Below are 20606 nucleotides of genomic sequence, written 5' to 3' on the forward strand. Positions count from 1 at the left end.
TATGTTTCCATATATAGGTCGCACTGGACTATAAGTCGCAGATATATACGTTGTGAAATGAGTCATTTACACAGAAATATTCTGTAGATGTTTCTTTACATACCTTAATTGTCTCCAAACGGTTTGCAACACGGCAGTAAAACGGCTGATCAAACAAAACAGAAGTCATCGTCATTGACCCACTAGCTGCGAAAGCTAGCTCTCCAGTCAGCTAAACAGACTCATTAACTCCGTTATGGTGAATTTACGGAGGAATTTGTGAAACTGAAACAATGCAAAAAGAATGCCTTTGTAAGTTAATAATACTAACACAGACACTCGTAAACATGTTACCATATTAGCTAATGCTAACGACGCTAGCTTCATTACAGTACGATAGCACGTACAAATACGCATGAAAACACTCCTACAGACATTTAGTGATTAAGAATTGTTTTAGTTTTATTGTAAAACTTACAAACGTTGCTTGGAGTGATGAATGAAGAATTCATACGAGTAGGAACGCTACGGACGGCACGTCTACTTCCGGTTGTTAACTCTAAAACAAAAGAGCACTGCGGTGAGCGAACTTGTCTAAAAGATGGCGCCATAGCACAAACAATAACACGTCTCTTCAGTGTCTCCGCTTGTGTTGTTCATTTTTTAAAGTTAGCATATAAGCTAACGCTAACGACGCTAGCTGGAGTGTGATACCACGTACAAATATGCATGAAAACACTCCTACAGACATCACACATGGGACGCTTAAGTACCTAAGAATTGTTTTAGTTGCATTGTAAAACTTACAAATAGAGATAAATGCTTTAAAATGTAATATCGGAAATTATCGGTATTGGTTTCAAAAAGTAAAATGTATGACTTTTCTTCGCCGCTGTACGGAGTGGTACACGGACGTAGGGAGAAGTACAGAGCAGTTGAGTCTCCCAGTCAGACTAGCAAACCCTCCCGATTTTCCCGGGAGACTCCCGAATTTTAGTGCCCCTCTCAAAAGTCTCCCGGGGTAACCATTCTGCCGAATTTCTCCCGATTTCCACCCAGACAACAATATTGGGGGCGTGCCTTAAAGGCGCTGCCTTTGCGTGCCGGCCCGGTCACATAATATCTACGGCTTTTTCACACACACAAGTGAATGCAATGCATACTTGGTCAACAGCCATACAGGTCACACTGAGGGTGGCCGTATAAACAACTTTAACACTGTTACAAATATGCGCCACACTGTGAACCCACACCAAACAAGAATGACAAACACATTTCGGGAGAACATCCGCACCGTAACACAACATAAACACAACAGAACAAATACCCAGAACCCCTTGCAGCACTAACTCTTCCGGGACGCTACAATATACACCCCCCGCTACCCCCTATAATTATTATAAGTCGCAGTTTTTTTCATAGTTTGGCCCGGGGGTGCGACTTATACTCTGGAGCGACTTATGTGTGAAATCATTAACACAGTACCGTAAAATATAAAATAATATTATTTATCTCATTCACGTAAGAGACTAGGCGTGTATCAGCAATCGTCACACACACGTCAACCAATAACAATTTGGCGGGGGCGGGTCATGGCAAAATGCGACTTATACTCTAGTGCAGGGGTCACCAACGCGGTACCCGCGGGCACCAGGTAGCCCGTTAGGACCAGATGAGTAGCCCGCTGGCCTGTTCTAAAAATAGCTCAAATAGCAGCACTTACCAGTGAGCTGCCTCTATTTTTTAAATTGTATTTATTTACTAGCAAGCTGGTCTCGCTTTGCCCGACATTTTTAATTCTAAGAGAGACAAAACTCAAATAGAATTTGAAAATCCAAGAAAATATTTTAAAGACTTGGTCTTCACTTGTTTAAATAAATGCATTAATTTTTTTACTTTGCTTCTTATAACTTTCAGAAAGATAATTTTAGAGAAAAAATACAAACTTAAAAATGATTTTAGGATTTTTAAATTCCTTCCTTTTCTTTCCTGACAATTTAAATCAATGTTCATGTAAATTTATTTTTTTTATTGTAAAGAATAATAAATACATTTTAATTTAATTCTTCATTTTAGCTTCTGTTTTTTCGACGAAGAATATTTGTGAAATATTTCTTCAAACTTATTATGATTAAAATTTTAAAAAAATATTCTGGCAAATCTAGAAAATCTGTAAAATCAAATTTAAATCTTATTTCAAAGTCTTTTGATTTTTTTTTTTTTACATTTTTGTTCTGGAAAATCTAGAAGAAATAATGATTTGAATTTGTTATATATTCTAACAAAGTGCAGATTGGATTTTAACCTATTTAAAACATGTCATCAAAATTCTAAAATTAATCTTAATCAGGAAAAACTACTAATGATGTTCCATAAATTGTTTTTTTTTATTTTTTCAAAAAGATTCGAATTAGCTAGTTTTTCTCTTCTTTTTTTCCGGTTGAAGTTTGAATTTTAAAGAGTCGAAATTGAAATAAACTATGTTTCAAAATTTAATTGTCATTTTTTTCGTGTGTTCTCCTCTTTTAAATCGGTCAATTAAGTGTAAATATAATTAATTATTAATAATAACATAGAGTTAAAGGTAAATTGAGCAAATTGGCTATTTCTGGCAATTTATTTAAGTGTGTATCAAACTGGTAGCCCTTCGCATTAATCACTACCCAAGAAGTAGCTCTTGCTTTCAAAAAGGTTGGTGACCCCTGCTCTAGTGCGACTTATATATGTTTTTTTTTCCTTTTTTATTATGCATTTTCGGCCGGTGCGACTTATATTCCGGAGCGACTTATAGTCCGAAAAATACGGTACTTGATTCACCTAGCGGCACCTGCAGTGAGCAAACTTGTCCAAAAGATGGTGCCATAGCACAAACAATAACACACCATATGAATGTGTTTTATGATGAAAAAAAAAAATTTGCATCATGGCCGTCAGTAGAGATGTCCGATAATGGCTTTTTTTCCCCGATATCCCGATATTGTCCAACTCTTAATTACCGATTCCGATATCAACCGATACCGATATATACAGTCGTGGAATTAACACATTATTATGCCTAATTTTGTTGTGATGCCCCGCTGGATGCATTAAACAATGTAGCAAGGTTTTCCAAAATAAATCAACTCAAGTTATGGAAAAAAGTGCCAACATGGCACTGCCATATTTATTATTGAAGTCACAAAGTGCATTATTTTTTTTAACATGCCTCAAAACAGCAGCTTGGAATTTGGGACATGCTCTCCCTGAGAGAGCATGAGGAGGTTGAGGTGGGCGGGGTTGGGGTAGCGGGGGGTGTATATTGTAGCGTCTCGGAAGAGTTAGTGCTGCTAGGGGTTCTGGGTATTTGTTCTGTTGTGTTTATGTTGTGTTACGGTGCGGATGTTCTCCCGAAATGTGTTTGTCATTCTTGTTTGGTGTGGGTTCACAGTGTGGCGCATATTTGTAACAGTGTTAAAGTTGTTTATATGGCTACCCTCAGTGTGACCTGTATGGCTGTTGACCAAGTATGAATTGCTTTTACTTGTGTGTGTGAAAAGCCGTAGATATTATGTGATTAGGCCGGCACGCAAAGGCAGTGCCCTTAAGGTTTATTGGCGCTCTGTACTTCTCCCTACGTCCGTGTACCACTCCGTACAGTGGCGCTTTAAAGTCATACATTTTACTTTTTGAAACCGATAATTTCCGATATTACATTTTAAAGCAGTTATCGGCCGATAAAATCGGCAGTCCGATATTATCGGACATCTCTAGCCGTCAGTGAAGAAAAATCCATAAATTAGTCACACCGTTTTATAAACCGCAGGGTTCAAAGCGTAGGGAAAAAAAGTAGCGCCTTATTATCCGGAATTTATGGTCATCATATTTTTTGCCCCTAAAATCTTTAAGTGTCCAGGGACTTATTCCCTGAGTTTATAAACAATGGCAAAAGTGTTGCATGGTGAGCTATTCCTCGTCCTCCAGTGATAATGTACTTGTTTGTTGTCACAGAGGTGAGGATACCATACCAATGTTATTTATAAAGACCTTTACAAACAACCACAGTTGAAAAACAAAGGGCTGTACACCACAAACAAAAACACGTATAGACAGACTAAAACATTTCATTTAAAACAGATGCAAATATATCAAAAACTTATCTTAAAAACCTCTTAAGGCCCAAGCTGTTTGCTTACATGCTTTTTTTAATTTCTCTTTGCTATTTGGGCTTATTGGACCCTAATTAGAATAAAAACTAAGAATCATCTCTTGATATGATGTACTCAGTCCATAAGTACACAAACGTGTACTTCATGTTTAGTGACTTGCTAATTCTTATTTTTACACTTTTTTTTCTCCAAATTCCATTGTATGTTATTCTCTTCTGACACCACCAGATGGCAGTATAAGTGTCCACATAAGCGGCCATAAGACCCCAATTCAGTCGTGTACACAATTTCGGAAATAAGAGCTAAAAGGTGATGTCCACGCATGTGGCCACTAAGCCTCTACCTCTAAGGGTAATCTCAAAAGTTAAAAACAGTTCAAAGTCTCATGCTGGGTTAAAAGCCAATGAGTAAAAAATGGGTTTTAAGAATTAGTGACTTGGAAGTGGCTTTCACTGTGGAGGGGCGTTAGCCGCTAGCGAAGACGCATTCATTGGATGCCAAATTTGACATGCATTAAAATCTCCATTGTCGTCTTTATCGCGCAACCCTGGTTTAGATCAGTCCACTCCATCCATCCATCCATCTTCTTCCTCTTATCCGAGGTCGGGTCGCGGGGGCAGCAGCCTAAGCAGGGAAGCCCAGACTTCCCTCTCCCCAGCCACTTCGTCCAGCTCTTCCCGGGGGATCCCGAGGCGTTCCCAGGCCAGCCGGGAGACATAGTCTTCCCAACGTGTCCTGGGTCTTCCCCATGGCCTCCTACCGGTCGGACATGCCCTAAACACCTCCCTAGGTAGGCGTCCTGGTGGCATCCTGACCAGATGCCCGAACCACCTCATCTGGCTCCTCTCCATGTAAAGGAGCAGCGGCTTTACTTTGAGCTCCCCCCGGATGGCAGAGCTTCTCACCCTATCTCTAAGGGAGAGCCCCGCCACCCGGCGGAGGAAACTCATTTCGGCCGCTTGTACCCGTGATCTTGTCCTTTCGGTCACAACCCAAAGCTCATGACCATAGGCGAGGATGGGAACATAGATTGACCGGTAAATTGAGAGCTTTGTCTTCTGGCTCAGCTCCTTCTTCACCACAACTGATCGATACAGCGTCCGCATTACTGAAGACGCCGCACCGATCCGCCTGTCGATCTCACGATCCACTCTTCCCTCACTCGTGAACAAGACTCCGAGGTACTTGAACTCTTCCACTTGGGTCAGGGTCTCCTCCCCAACCCGGAGATGGCACTCCACCCTTTTCCGGGCGAGAACCATGGACTCGGACTTTGGAGGTGCTGATTCTCAACCCAGTCGCTTCACACTCGGCTGCGAACCGATCCAGCGAGAGCTGAAGATCCTGGCCAGATGAAGCCATCAGGACCACATCATCTGCAAAAAGCAGAGACCTAATCCTGCAGCCAGAATCAGGTCGGGCTTATACCGCCACGGGTAAGATGTACCCCCGTGCTACCTGCCGCATTCGGGCAGATGGGGCTCGTAAACCTGGTAAGGCAGCCTATCTAGGAGAAGGAAATCTCCAATCTCAAAACCACCGCTGCCTTGCGGTCAACCCACTCGAGGGTAAGGCTAAGGGAGTAAACCCCGGCAGAAAATCAGGAGCCGGAGTCCTGAAGGTGGTTTGACGTTGTATCGACACTCGTCGCTCCCTTGGATCCACCAGCCATGCGGAGAGGGGGTGCTTGCTGCCTGGACGACATCTTGCCTTCCATAGTTCCATGCCCAGGCCGTGTAGATCCACTGGAGAGGTCACTCCAGCAGATACCGGTTCTAAGCCCATCCGATTGGCGAAAGAAACGGGTGCCAGGGGACATCTCGCAGTGAGACCCACCCCCCTTTTTGGATCTCCCGAGACGGAAGGATGCCGACGAATCCTGCAGCCACCAAACCGGATCCCCTCAACGCCCTTGACTGCGCCTAGAAATTCTGTCCATAAAACTTATGAACAGAATCGGTGACAAAGGGCAGCCTTGGCGGAGTCCAACCCTCACTGGAAACGAGTCCGACTTCGTACAGGGAGCGGACCGCCACAATCAGACAGTCCGATACCCCATACTCTCTGAGCACTCCCCACAGGACTTCCCGAGGGACACGGTCGAATGCCTTCTCCAAGTCCACAAAGCACATGTAGACTGGTTGGGCAAACTCCCATGCACCCTCAAGGACCCTGCCGAGAGTATAGAGCCGGTCCACAGTTCCACGACCAGGACGAAAACCACACTGTTCCTCCTGAATCCGAGGTTCGACTTTCCGGCGTAGCCTCCTCTCCGGTACACTTGAATAGACCTTACCGGGAAGGCTGAGATCATTCCACTGTTAAATTAAAAGGTTTAAGATTGTTCGTTATAAAATTAGTGATTAGTGTGAGCGTGTACTTGAGATCTTAATTGGACGTCTAACAACGTTTACGTGAAGTGTAACAAAGTCCTCCTGCTTTGGCTGAAATGTGACCAAAGCCTTTTTCTTCCTTTAAAGTACATCCTTACAAAGAACATTCCATTGTTTCTAATGACGTCGCTGCAATTATTTCTCTGTGTGGAAAACCTTTGTTTCTTTTTTTGTCCGCGCGGAATAAAAGGACTACTCACGCTGGAACCTACGTGACGCCAGAGCGCTTATGTTCAAGTCCACGCCGCGTTCTTGAAGGATTCAATTCCACCTGCTCTGATCATTACTTTCTGGCGCCGTCGCAATGAGGAATGTGCGTGGAGTTTGAAATAAAAAAAACAATTTTGTGCGATGAAGTCGACGGGAAAAAAGCAGAAAGTGGAGAAAAAAAAGAACAAAAAGTGACCCGTAGTGTGATAGTCAGCACATTTGTCTCATCATTGCTGTCCATGAGCCATTGTTGTTATTATTGTGTGAATGCTCTAAAACAGTGTTTTGCAACCTTTTTTGAGCCAAGGCACATTTTTTGCCTTGAAAAAATTGCGGAGGCACACCGCCAGCAGAAATCATTACAAAACGAAACTCAGTTGACAGTAAAAAGTTATCGTCGCAATTGTTGGATATGACTTTAAAGCAGGGGTCACCAACCTTTTTGAAAGCAAGAGCTACTTCTTGGGTACTGATTAATGCGAAGGGCTACCAGTTTGATACACACTTAAATAAATTGCCAGAAATAGCCAATTTGCTCAATTTACCTTTAACTCTATGTTATTATTAATAATTAATGATATTTACACTTAATTGAACGGTTTAAAAGAGGAGAACACACAAAAAAAATGACAATTAAATTTTGAAACATAGTTTATCTTCAATTTCGACTCTTTAAAATTCAAAATTCAACCGAAAAAAAGAAGAGAAAAACTAGCTAATTCGAATGTTTTTGAAAAAATTTAAAAAATAATTTATGGAACATCATTAGTAATGTTTCCTGATTAAGATTAATTTTAGAATTTTGATGACATGTTTTAAATAGGTAAAAATCCAATCTACACTTTGTTAGAATATATAACAAATTGGACCACGCTATATTTCTAACAAAGACAAATCATTATTTCTTCTAGATTTTCCAGAACAAAATGTTTAAAAGAAATTCAAAATACTTTGAAATAAGATTTAAATTTGATTGTACAGATTTCCTAGATTTGCCAGAATAATTGTTTTGAATTTTAATCATAATAAGTTTGAAGAAATATTTCACAAATATTCTTCGTCGAAAAAACAGAAGCTAAAATGAAGAATTAAATTAAAATGTATTTATTATTCTTTACAATAAATTTTTTTTTACTTGAACATTGATTTAAATTGTCAGGAAAGAAGAGGAAGGAATTTAAAAGGTAAAAAGGTATATGTGTTTAAAAATCCTAAAATCATTTTTAAGGTTGTATTTTTTCTCTAAAATTGTCTTTCTGAAAGTTATAAGAAGCAAAGTAAAAAAATGTATGAAATTATTTAAACAAGTGAAGATCAAGTCTTTAAAATATTTTCTTGGATTTTCAAATTCTATTTGAGTTTTGTCTCATAGAATAAAATGTCGGGCAAATCGAGACCAGCTTGCTAGTAAATAAATACAATTTAAAAAATAGAGGCAGCTCACTGGTAAGTGCTGCTATTTGAGCTATTTTTAGAACAGGCCAGCGGGCTACTCATCTGGTCCTTACGGGCTACCTGGTACCCGCGGGCACCACGTTGGTGACCCCTGCTTTAAAGCATAACCAAGCATGCATCACTATAGGTCTTGTCTCAAAGTAGGTGTACTGTCACCACCAGTCACATCTCCCCCTGACTTATTTGGAGTTATTTGCTGTTTTCCTGTGTGTAGTGTTTTAGTTCTTGTCTTGCGCTCCTATTTTGGTGGCTTTTTCTCTTTTTTTTTGGTATTTTCCTGTAGCAGTTTCATGTCTTCCTTTGAGCGATATTTCCCGCATCTACTTTGTTTTAGCAGTCAAGAATATTTCAGTTGTTTTCATCCTTCTTTGTGGGGACATTGTTGATTGTCATGTCATGTTCGGTTGTACATTGTGGACGCCGCCTTTGCTCCACGGTAAGTCTTTGCTGTCGTCCAGCATTCTGTTTTTGTTTACTTTGTAGCCAGTTCAGTTTTAGTTTGGTTCTGCATAGCCTTCCCTAAGCTTCAATGCCTTTTCTTAGGGGCACTCACCTTTTCGTTTATTTTTGGTTTAAGCATTAGATACCGGTTTACCTGCACACTGCCTCCCGCTGTTTCCGACATCTACAAAGCAATTAGCTACCTGCTGCCACCTACTGATATGGAAGAGTATTACATGGTTACTCTACCGAGCTCTAGACAGCACCGACACTCAACAACAACACATCATTTGCAGACTATAATTACTGCTTTGCAAAAAAATGTAAAAAACTGCTCTAAAACATTCACACATATGGTTTTGTACACCAAAATTAATCTATTTATTCAACTTCTTCTTCTTCTCCAGATTTTGGCGCGCTCTACCTTCCACATTTTTCACCCGATTCAAACCGTTCCAACTTCAAACTGTTCAGCCTATTTGGGAATCGTGGGCATTCCCTTGAAAAATTCAAAAAATTCCTAGATTTACCAGAATTCCAGGTTTTCCGGGGATATTTTTCCCATTCAAAATAAAGTTGGCCATTTTTCAAACTTCCGCCATTTCCACATTTTTCACCCGATTCAAACCGTTCCAACTTTAAACTGTTCAGCCTATTCGGGAATCGAGGGCTTTCCTTTGACAAATTCCAAAAATTCCTAGATTTCCCAGAATCCCAGGTTTTCCGGGATATTTTTCCCATTCAAAAATAAAGTTGGCCATTTTTCAAACTTCCGCCATTTCCACATTTTTCACCCGATTCAAACCGTTCCAACTTTAAACTGTTCAGCCTATTCGGGAATCGCGGGCTTTCCTTTGACAAATTCCAAAAATTCCTAGATTTCCCAGAATCCCAGGTTTTCCGGGATATTTTTCCCATTCAAAAATAAAGTTGGCCATTTTTCAAACTTCCGCCATTTCCACATTTTTCACCTGATTCAAACCGTTCCAACTTTAAACTGTCCAGCCTATTCGAGAATCGCGGGCTTTCCTTTGACAAATTCCAAAAATTCCTAGATTTCCCAGAATTCCGGGTTTTCCGGGATATTTTTCCCATTCAAAAATAAAGTTGGCCATTTTTCAAACTTCCGCCATTTCCACATTTTTCTCCCGATTCAAATCGTTCCAACTTCAAGCTGTTCAGCCTATTCGGGAATCGCGGGCTTTCTATTGACAAATTCCAAAGATTTCCCAGAATTCCAGGTTTTCCGGGATATTTTTCCCATTAAAAAATAAAGTTGGCCATTTTTCAAACTTCCGCCATTTCCACATTTTTCAACTGATTCAAACCATTCCACCTTCAACACATTCCACCATCCTGGAAATTCACACTACCCTTTTTCCAAGTCCAAAAAATTTCCAGGATTTTCCAGAATCCCTGGTTTTCCAAAGCCCTATTTCCACCCTTTTTCTGGCGACTACTCCTTCCACATTTTCAACCCACTTCAACCGTTCCACCGTCAAAACATTCCTCTTAATCAGGACAAAAAAACGAAGTTGTTTTTTGAACTGGAAAATTCCCGGTTTTCCCCAAATTCCAGGAATTCCGTAATACCATTTCTCAATTCAACATGTTACTACTTCAACATTTCTCGACCGATTTTAAAAATGTCAACACCAACCATTTCAACTCATTCAGAACATTCAAGTTTTTTACCAATTTCAAAAAAATTCCCGCTTTTACCGAAATTCCAACATTTTGGGGAAATTTTTATTTAAACCAAAGGGACATTCTTCAAAGTTCCACATTTCCCACATTTGTCATCCGAATCAAAATTTTCTAACTCCAAAATATTCAGCCTGTTCAAAATTGTGTGCTCTCCTTCAACAATTAAAAAAAATTCCGTATTTCCAAGAATTCCCAGTTTTTAGGGACATTTTCCTCCATTCAAAATTTTTAAACTTCCACAATTCCCACATTTTTCAACCTATTGAAACCATTCCACCTGCAACACATTCCACTCATCCTGGACATTCAAACGGACACTTTCCCAATTTCCAAACCAAATTCCGGTTCTCCTGGAAATTGAAACTCTTCAACATTCAAACCTATCCAACGGTCAAACTATTCTTACATTCATACTACATTCTGTCAGCATTTCAGTCCAACTTCAGCATTGGAGCATTCACACGCAATTCCTTCAGGAATTGCCTCATCTAGTTATTATTATTTTTATTATTATTACACACAGACGTTGCACCCTCACAATTAGCTACATTTTTTGTTTGTAATCAAATGTTCACACCAAATGATAAAAAAAAGCTGATTAGGAGAAGCTTCATGCTGCTTTGTGTTTTCATTTGGCTGCAAAGCCACAGATTGCAGTTTCACAAAAAAAACTCTTTTTAATGCAAAAGTCCAATCCACCTTATTTATCTAGCACGATTTAAAAGTTTCACAAAGTCAAAATGCACATTTAAAAGCGGGATGAAAACGATGGTGTCAAACTCAAGACCCAGAGGGCCAGATCTGGTACTTTATATTTATAACTCCATTTTGACCAAAAAAAAAAAAAAAACCTGTACTGCATACTTTGATATTATCTAATAATGCAAACAATTGTATATTCATACATTCGAATATATTTGTTTTTTTTAAATGAAAATAAAAACTTAAAATATCTGCTTGACGTAGGATTTGTACTTAAGTTCTCCATCAAATTGTTCACTTTAAAAATGACATTTTACTGTAAAAACAGTTTTTTACTGTTTTAAAAAAACTAACAATGATACCACTTTTTTCCGTTTACAGTACACAAAAAAGTACAGATTTTTTTCACACTATATGTTAAAAAAAAAAATACATATACCTGTATATATATATATATATATATATATATATATATATATAATATATATATATATATATATATATATATATATATATATATATATATATATATATATATATATATATATATATATATATATATATATATATATATATATATACACACTACCGTTCAAAAGTTTGATGTCACCCAAACAATTTTGTGGAATAGCCTTCATTTCTAAGAACAAGAATAGACTGTCGAGTTTCAGATGAAAGTTTTCTTTTTCTGGCCATTTGGAGCGTTTAATTGACCCCACAAATGTGATGCTCCAGAAACTCAATCTGCTCAAAGGAAGGTCAGTTTTGTAGCTTCTGTAACGAGCTAAACTGTTTTCAGATGTGTGAACATGATTGCACAAGGGTTTTCTAATCATCAATTAGCCTTCTGAGCCAATGAGCGAACACATTGTACCATTAGAACACTGGAGTGATAGTTGCTGGAAATGGGCCTCTATACACCTATGTAGATATTGCACCAAAAACCAGACATTTGCAGCTAGAATAGTCATTTACCACATTAGCAATGTATAGAGTGTATTTCTTTAAAGTTAAGACTAGTTTAAAGTTATCTTCATTGAAAAGTACAGTACTTTTCCTTCAAAAATAAGGACATTTCAATGTGACCCCAAACTTTTGAACGGTAGTGTACATATATATATCTATATATATATATATATATATATATATATATATATATATATATATATATATATATATATATATATATATATATATATATATAGATATATATAGATATATATACTGTAGGGTTGTACGGTATACCGGTACTAGTATAGTATCGCGGTACTAATGAATAAAAAACGGTACTATACTCTGTTTGAAAAGTACTGATTCTGTACTGACATTGCTAGTTTTACGAGCAGAGGAGCATGTTCGGCAGCGCACACTCACTGAGTACTTACAAGCAGACACAGTGTGTAGACAGAATAGGGAGAACGGACGCATTTTGGCCTAAAAACTGACTGAATCATTCATCCTCGCCTTCATGGCGACTAATAAAGTAAGTTTCGTACATGTACCATTATCACTGGAGGACGAGGAATAGCTAAACATGCTTCACAACACACCGTAGCTCACCGGCGTCACAATGTAAACAAACGCCATGGGTGGATCTGCACCTGACATCCACTGTAATGATACCAAGTACAGGCGCGTATCTAGTCGATACTACTATGATTACATCAATATTTTTTATGGTCAAACAATCTATTTTTCTTTTTAAAAAAAAAATCATATTATGTTTATAAACTCAGGAAATACGTCTCAGGACACATGAGGACTTTGAATATGACCAATGTATGGTCCTGTAACTACTGGGTATCGGATCGATACTTAAATTTGTGGTGTCATCCAAAACTAATGTAAAGTATCAAACAACAGAAGAATAAGTGATTATTACATTTTAACAGATAGAACATGTTGAGACAGAAAATAAGCAGATATTAACAGTAAATGAACAAGTGGATTAATAATCAATTTTTACAGTTTGTCCCTCATAATGTTGACAAAATAGAATGATAAATGTCACAATATGTTACTGCATATGTCAGCAGACTAATTAGGAGCCTTTGTTTGCTTACTTACTACTAAAAGACAAGTTGTCTAGTATGTTCACTATTTTATTTAAGGGCAAACTTGCAATACGTAACATATGTTTAATGTACTCTAAGATTTTTTGTTAAAATAAAGCTAATAATGCCATTTTTTGTGGTCCCCCTTATTTAAAAAAGTACCGAAAAGTATCGACATAATTTTGGTACCGGTACTAAAATATTGTTATCGGGACAACCCTAATATACGGTAATAATCATTATGATAAGGAGAATCTTAATACAAATGACTATTATTTTCTGTTAATTGGCAGTGCGACTGCAATGTGGCCCTCAATGAGAACGAGTTTGGTGTCACTGTTCGAGTGTAAGAAACATTTCACTTAAACACAACAAATGCATAAAAGTAAAGAAAATATACTTTTTAATGATAGTGGATCAGCAACAGTGTTTTACACAGAATGGCAATCTATTTGTGGTGGTAGGGCGCGTGGCCATATCAAATTCATAATTGCATTCTTTTCAAAAGGCAAAAAATATGTATTTAAAGAAAAAATCATTTTTGTTGCGTTATATTGTCAATTTGTGCTGTAACACTTTGTACATGCCCTGATTTAGAGCTGCTCGAAGTAGCTGGGGAGAAGGAGGTCTGGGCTTCACGTTGCCGCCATTCAAATCCAGAATATTGTCCCGCTTTTATTGGGCGTAGACGCGCACAAAGTCCTGTTATAGATTATTGATTCTTTGTAATTGTCGGGATCCCCCGGGAAGAGCTGGACGAAGTGTCTGGGGAGAGGGAAGTCTGGGTTTCCCTGCTTAGGCTGCCGCCCCCGCGACCCCACCTCGGATAAGCGGAAGAAGATGGATGGATGTAATTGTCACTAAGATCTGGGCAAAGGTCACATTTGCTGCAAAACGGTAAAGTCGGGCGATACGGCAGAAAAGTGTATCACGATATCAGTGTTTTGTATCAGAAGATGTCAGGTTCAAACACTGATGACATCTATTAAACAGACAAAGAAGCAAGGAATTAAACAGAGACAGAATTAAATTTGGCTCAGTGAGGAGAAACGCTTAGACCTGTACCCTTGTCCAGTGTCCCACCACGCTCTGACGAAAGATTGTACGCCTCCTCTTTTATTTGGATTTTCCCTGATTACATGGCAATAGCTGTTCCTAAGGGAGGGGGGTCGTAAACAGCCGCTGCCTTTGGTGACAAAACAGTTAAAAGAAAATGTGCCTGGAGGGGGGTCAGGTCCTGCTTCCTCTCCGCTTTGTAGATCTCGGGTCAAGACAAAATCTCCTGTGGATTACAATACATCAAAGAAACCGACACCTTCATGTCGCTTCCCATCCTACACAGTGGAGTTTTACAGGCCTTTTGATTGGACAGCTTTTGTCCTCTCGCCGGGAACTCATGGCCACACAAAGTTTTGTGATAACTTAGATACAATTATTCTGACAGTCCATATCGCTAATTTTATTTTATTTTATTTATTCTTTATAATTAATCAATCCAACAAAACAGTACACAACAATACCATAATAATGCAATTCCAATTCCAAAACCAAACCCGGCCCAGCAATATTCAGAATAGCAATAAACAGAGCATAATTTTAATTATTGATATTTTTTTATGACCTACTGGAAAATATATTTTATTTGAAATATAACTTCCTGTGATTATAATCAAGGCAGACAGGAAATGTCAACACAAGCGTGGAAAACACTCAAACAAGGTCAACAAAATAGTCAAATCACATTGAACATTTAATAATAAGCTCCTAAAATGAAGGAATATGTAATAAATGCTAGGCGCTAGGAATTTCCAAAATGGGGTCCAAGGGACCCCATCAAGTCATAAAAATGGGGTCCCACGGTAAATTTTTGGGGTCCCACTTTTTTGAAAAAAATGATAAATGTATGCATTATCCTGTTATATCTCACATTCTATATTGTGTTTTGGAAAAAGGTTGTCATAAACGTTACTTAATTCATAATAAAAATAATACAAAAGAAAACATTTTTATGCATACGTAAATGTATTCAGTTATAAACATTCATCCACTTTCTTCTTTCTGTCAGGTTCAAACACCGATGACATCTATTAAACAAGACAGGAAGCAAAGAATTAAACAGAGACAGAATTGAATTTGGCTCAATGGAGGAGAGACGTCTGGGCTGCACTCTTGCACAGTCTCACCACGCTCTGGCGAAAGATTGTACGCCTCCTCTTTTATTTGGACTTTCCCTGATTACATGGCAACAGCTGTTTCTAAGGGAGAGGGGGTCGTAAACAGCCATTTGGTTTCAGAACAGTTCAAATAAAAGGTCGTGAACAGTTCACAGAAAAGGTCGTAAAACAGTTCAAAGAAGAGGTCCCTGGAGGGGAGTCCGGTCCTGCTTCCTCTCCGCTTTGTAGTTCTCGGGTCAAGACAATATCTTTCTGTTGATTACAATACATCAAAGAAACAGAACACCTTCATGTTGCTTCCCATCCTACACGGTGGAGTTTTACAAGCCTTCTGCTTGGTAGGTTCAAAGACAGCTTTTGTCCTCTCGCCGGGAACTATTAATTTGTATTTAATAAGTTGTAGGTGTATTTATTTCAGTATAAAAGTGTAACAAGTTTTTTGCTCCAGCCATGAAATAATGATAATGGTGTGCCAGGCATACATACACACATTATTTATTTAACGCTTAAATCTCTACAGTCTACATCAACTTCACATCTATCCGGTTTTTTTTTCTTTGTTTTTTTAATATCTTAGTTTTTTTGGTTTGTTTTCTGCCCTTTTTGTCAAAAAAAAAAAACCAGTGTTTTTTTTATGGCAAACACAAAATATGCAAAATCTTCCACCAAAAATATTTTTCAAAGTGGAATATTTGATGTGAAGTAATCGGAGACTCGGATAGGTCAATAATTCATAAATAAAATAAAAAGATTTTGATTCAACATTATGTTTTGAGCAATGACAGTTTTAAAGAAAAAAACAGCTTTGTTTTATTTGTCAACATTGCAACTTTTTCTCAATTACGTTTCACTTGTATGCTTTTTTATTCCACTTTTGTTATGTTTTTGTTTATTTTAATAGTATTTTTAGAATGTGCCGGGGGCCTTTAGAACACTAGCTGTGGGCCGCAAATTGCCTCCGGGCCACGCTAAAGTTGTCCGAGTGCAAACTGTTAGAAAAATGGTATCTAAGTTATCACAACACTGTGTGTTACATTGAGTTCACGGCAAGAGGACAAAAGCTGTCTTTAATCCCACCAATCAAAATGCTTGTAAAACTGTGTAGGATGGGAAGCAACATGAAGGTGTTCTGTTTCTTTCATGTATTGTAATCCACAGAAAGATATTGTCTGACCCAAGAACTACAAAGCGGAGAGGAAGCAGGGTCTGACTCCCCTCCAGGCACCGCTTGTTTGAACTGTTTTACGACCTTTTCTTTGAACTGTTGTAATCAAAGGCGATGGCTGTTTACGACCCATGACCCTTAGAAACAGCGGTTGCCATGTAATCAGGGAAAGTCCAAATAAAAGAGGTGGCGTACAATCTTTCGCCAGAGCGTGTTGAGACACTGTGCAAGGGTACAGTGTCCAGGCGTCTCTCCTCAATTTGAGCCAAATTTTAATTCTGTCTGTCCCGAGATCTACAAAGCGGAGAAGAAGCAGGTCCTGACTCCCCTACATGCATCTTTTCTTTGAACTGTTTTGGGATAAGGGCGACGCCTGTTTACGACCCCCCTCCCTTAGAAACAGCTGTTGCCATGTAATCAGGGAAAGTCCAAATAAAAGAGGAGGCGTGCAATCTTTCGTCAGAGCGTACAAGGGTACAGTGTCTACGCGTTTCTCCTCAATTGGGCTAAATTGAATTCTGCCTCTGTTTAATTCCTTGCTTCTTGTCTTGTTTAATAGATGTCATCAGTGTTTGAATGTGACAGTTTGTCTCGTTGCGCTCTCGTTTTGTTCGTTTATCAATAATTACCCCTTTTTACCTCATGCTGCTACCTCGTTCGTCTGCATCCTTAAAATCACAACAACCTCCTGCCTCTTCCACGACGCCCCGCTTGTCAACAGCTTCATAAAGTGTAACAAAAATAGTGTAAAGTGTGAAAATGTAAACATAGAGAAACCTGACAAGAACTATGTTCTGCAGGTTTAGTGACAGGAAGTTACAGCTGTGCTCTAAAGGGTAAGCTAAGGTGGTGTGGTATTAGCGCTCTTGCCGTGCATCTTTTACAGACCACATTGGTCTGACTACGGTCCATTTTTTAAAAAATCCTAAAAAGTGACTGTCAGGTTCAAACACTGATGACATCTATTAAACAAGAAAAGAAGCAAGGAATTAAACAGAGACAAGATTAAATTTGGCTCAATTGAGGAGAGACGTCTGGGCTGTACTCTTGCACAGTCTCCATCGCGCTCTGGCGAAAGATTGTACGCCTCCACTTTTATTTGGACTGTCCCTGATTACATGGCAACAGCTGTTTCCAAGGGACGGGGGTCGTAAACAGCCATCGGCTTTGATTACAAACAGTTCAAAGAAAAGGTTGGTTCAAAGAAAAGGTCGTAAAATAGTTCAAAGAAGAGGAGCATAATTATAATTATTGATATTTTCTAATGACCTACTGGAAAATATATTTTATTTGAAATATAACTTCCTGTGATTATAATCAAGGCAGACAGGAAATGTCAACACAAGCGTGAAAAACACTCAATCAAATCAAATCAACTTTATTTATAAAGCACATTTAAAATTTACCACAGGGGTAGCCAAAGTGCTAACAAGGTCAACAAAATAGTCAAATCACATTGAACATTTAAAAATAAGCTCCTAAAATGAAGGAATATGTAAGAAATGCACCAGGCAGTGCTAGGCGCTAGACATTTCCAAAATGGGGTGCCAGGGACCCCATCAAGTCATAAAAATGGGGTCCCATAGTAAATTTTTGGGGTCCCACTTTTTGAAAACAAATGATAAATGTATGCATTATCCTGTTATACCTCACATTCTATATTGTGTTTTGGAACAAGGTTGTCATAAACATTACTTAATTCATTAAAAAAAATAATACAAAAGAAAACATTTTTATGCATATGTAAATGTATTTAGTTATAAACATTCATTCACTTTCTTCTTTCTGTCAGGTTCAAACACTGATGAAATCTATTAAACAAGACAAGAAGCAAGGAATTAAACAGAGACAGAATTACATGTGGCTCAATTGAGTAGAGACGCCTGGGCTGTACTCTTGTACAGTCTCCATCGCGCTCTGGCGAAAGATTGTACGCCTCCACTTTTATTTGGACTGTCCCTGATTACATGGCAACAGCTGTTTCCAAGGGACGGGGGTCGTAAACAGCCATCGGCTTTGATTACAAACAGTTCAAAGAAAAGGTTGGTTCAAAGAAAAGGTCGTAAAATAGTTCAAAGAAGAGGAGCATAATTATAATTATTGATATTTTCTAATGACCTACTGGAAAATATATTTTATTTGAAATATAACTTCCTGTGATTATAATCAAGGCAGACAGGAAATGTCAACACAAGCGTGAAAAACACTCAATCAAATCAAATCAACTTTATTTATAAAGCACATTTAAAATTTACCACAGGGGTAGCCAAAGTGCTAACAAGGTCAACAAAATAGTCAAATCACATTGAACATTTAAAAATAAGCTCCTAAAATGAAGGAATATGTAAGAAATGCACCAGGCAGTGCTAGGCGCTAGACATTTCCAAAATGGGGTGCCAGGGACCCCATCAAGTCATAAAAATGGGGTCCCATAGTACATTTTTGGGGTCCCACTTTTTGAAAACAAATGATAAATGTATGCATTATCCTGTTATACCTCACATTCTATATTGTGTTTTGGAACAAGGTTGTCATAAACGTTACTTAATTCATTAAAAAAAATAATACAAAAGAAAACATTTTTATGCATATGTAAATGTATTTAGTTATAAACATTCATTCACTTTCTTCTTTCTGTCAGGTTCAAACACTGATGAAATCTATTAAACAAGACAAGAAGCAAGGAATTAAACAGAGACAGAATTACATGTGGCTCAATTGAGTAGAGACGCCTGGGCTGTACTCTTGTACAGTCTCCATCGCGCTCTGGCGAAAGATTGTACGCCTCCTCTTTTATTTGGACTTTCCCTGATTACATGGCAACAGCCGTTTCTAAGGGACGGGGGTCGTAAACAGCCATCGCCTTTGATTACAAACAGTTCAAAGAAAAGGTCGGTTCAAAGAAAAGGTCGTAAAAGAGTCCAAAGAAGAGGTCGTAAAACAGTTCAAAGAAGAGGTGCCTGGAACGTTCTCTCCGCTTTGTAGTTCTTGGGTCAAAACTAAATCTTTCTGTGGATTACAATACATGAAAGAAACATAACACCTTCATGTTGCTTCCCATCCTACACAGTGGAGTTTTACAAGCCTTCTTCTTGGTGGTATCAAAGACAGCTTTTGTCCTCTCGCCGGGAACTCACTGAAACGCAAAGTTTTGTGATAACTTAGAATTTCTTCATTTGGACTTTCTCTTCTCACTCCATGCAAAGAATCCGTCAAACTTGATACCGTTGTCATGGCGATTGCTGCCGTCCTGCAGTGAAGTAGCGACACACAGCAGTGCTTCCTTTGGTCTTTGCAGGAGTACCAGATCGACATCATCTTCGCGCAGACGTGGACGGACAGCCGCCTGCGCTACAACAGCACCGTGAAGATATTGACGCTCAACAGCAACATGGTGGGCCTGATCTGGCTGCCCGACACCATCTTCAGAAACTCCAAGGACGCCGACGCGCACTGGATCACCGTGCCCAACCAGCTGCTCAGGATATGGAACGACGGCAAGATCCTCTACACTTTAAGGTACGACACGTCCGCTGGCATCAACCTTGCCCGCATGTCCAGTGTGAGTCAACAAGGCACTATGGAACTAATCAATACATCCATCTTGGAATAAGGCAGTAACATAACAACATGTGAACACGAAATAATACATTTTTAGATGCATGGCCATTCCGACATAAACAATTATAGAATTGATTAGTAAACGTCAATAATCTGTTTATTTATTGTAAATAAAGTCATGCAGACAGTTGTAAAATGTGTCTGACTGCAGAGAGATACGACCAGCTCCTTTATCTTAGAGCACTTATGTCAGGTTTAAACATCGATGACATCTATTAAAACAGACAAGAAGCAAGGAAATAAACAGAGACAGGATTCAATTTTGCTCGATTTGAGGGGAGACGCGTGGACTGTACTCTCTGCACAGTCTACCACCACGCTCTGGCCAGAGAATTATACGCCACCTCTTTTATTTGGACTTTCCCTGTTTACGTAACAACAGCTGTTTCTAAAGGATGTAAACAGCCATTGTTTTTGGTCACATTAACACAAAAGAAAAAGATGTCTCGGACTTGGGCTGGTCCTGGAATTTTACAAGCCTTTGGCTTGGTACAACAAAGACAGCTTTTGTCTGGTCACTGGGAACTCAGAGAACGGAAAGTTTTTTGATAATTTACATA

At 38.7% G+C, this 20606-nt stretch overlaps 1 protein-coding gene across 4 annotated transcripts in view; it reads left to right on the forward strand.

Moving 5' to 3' along the window:
- LOC133644664 (gamma-aminobutyric acid receptor subunit gamma-3) overlaps positions 1 to 20606 on the forward strand; it is a 150698-nt gene that overhangs the window by 72387 nt on the left and 57705 nt on the right. For all 4 annotated transcript variants that reach the window (XM_062039338.1, XM_062039340.1, XM_062039339.1 and 1 more), the window contains one exon: positions 19724 to 19944. In XM_062039338.1, coding sequence (XP_061895322.1) covers positions 19724 to 19944 — 221 coding nt within the window. The remainder of the gene's footprint in view (positions 1 to 19723; positions 19945 to 20606) is intronic.

Source organism: Entelurus aequoreus, linkage group LG27, assembly GCF_033978785.1.
Source record: "Entelurus aequoreus isolate RoL-2023_Sb linkage group LG27, RoL_Eaeq_v1.1, whole genome shotgun sequence".
NCBI classification, from domain to species: Eukaryota; Metazoa; Chordata; class Actinopteri; order Syngnathiformes; family Syngnathidae; genus Entelurus; species Entelurus aequoreus.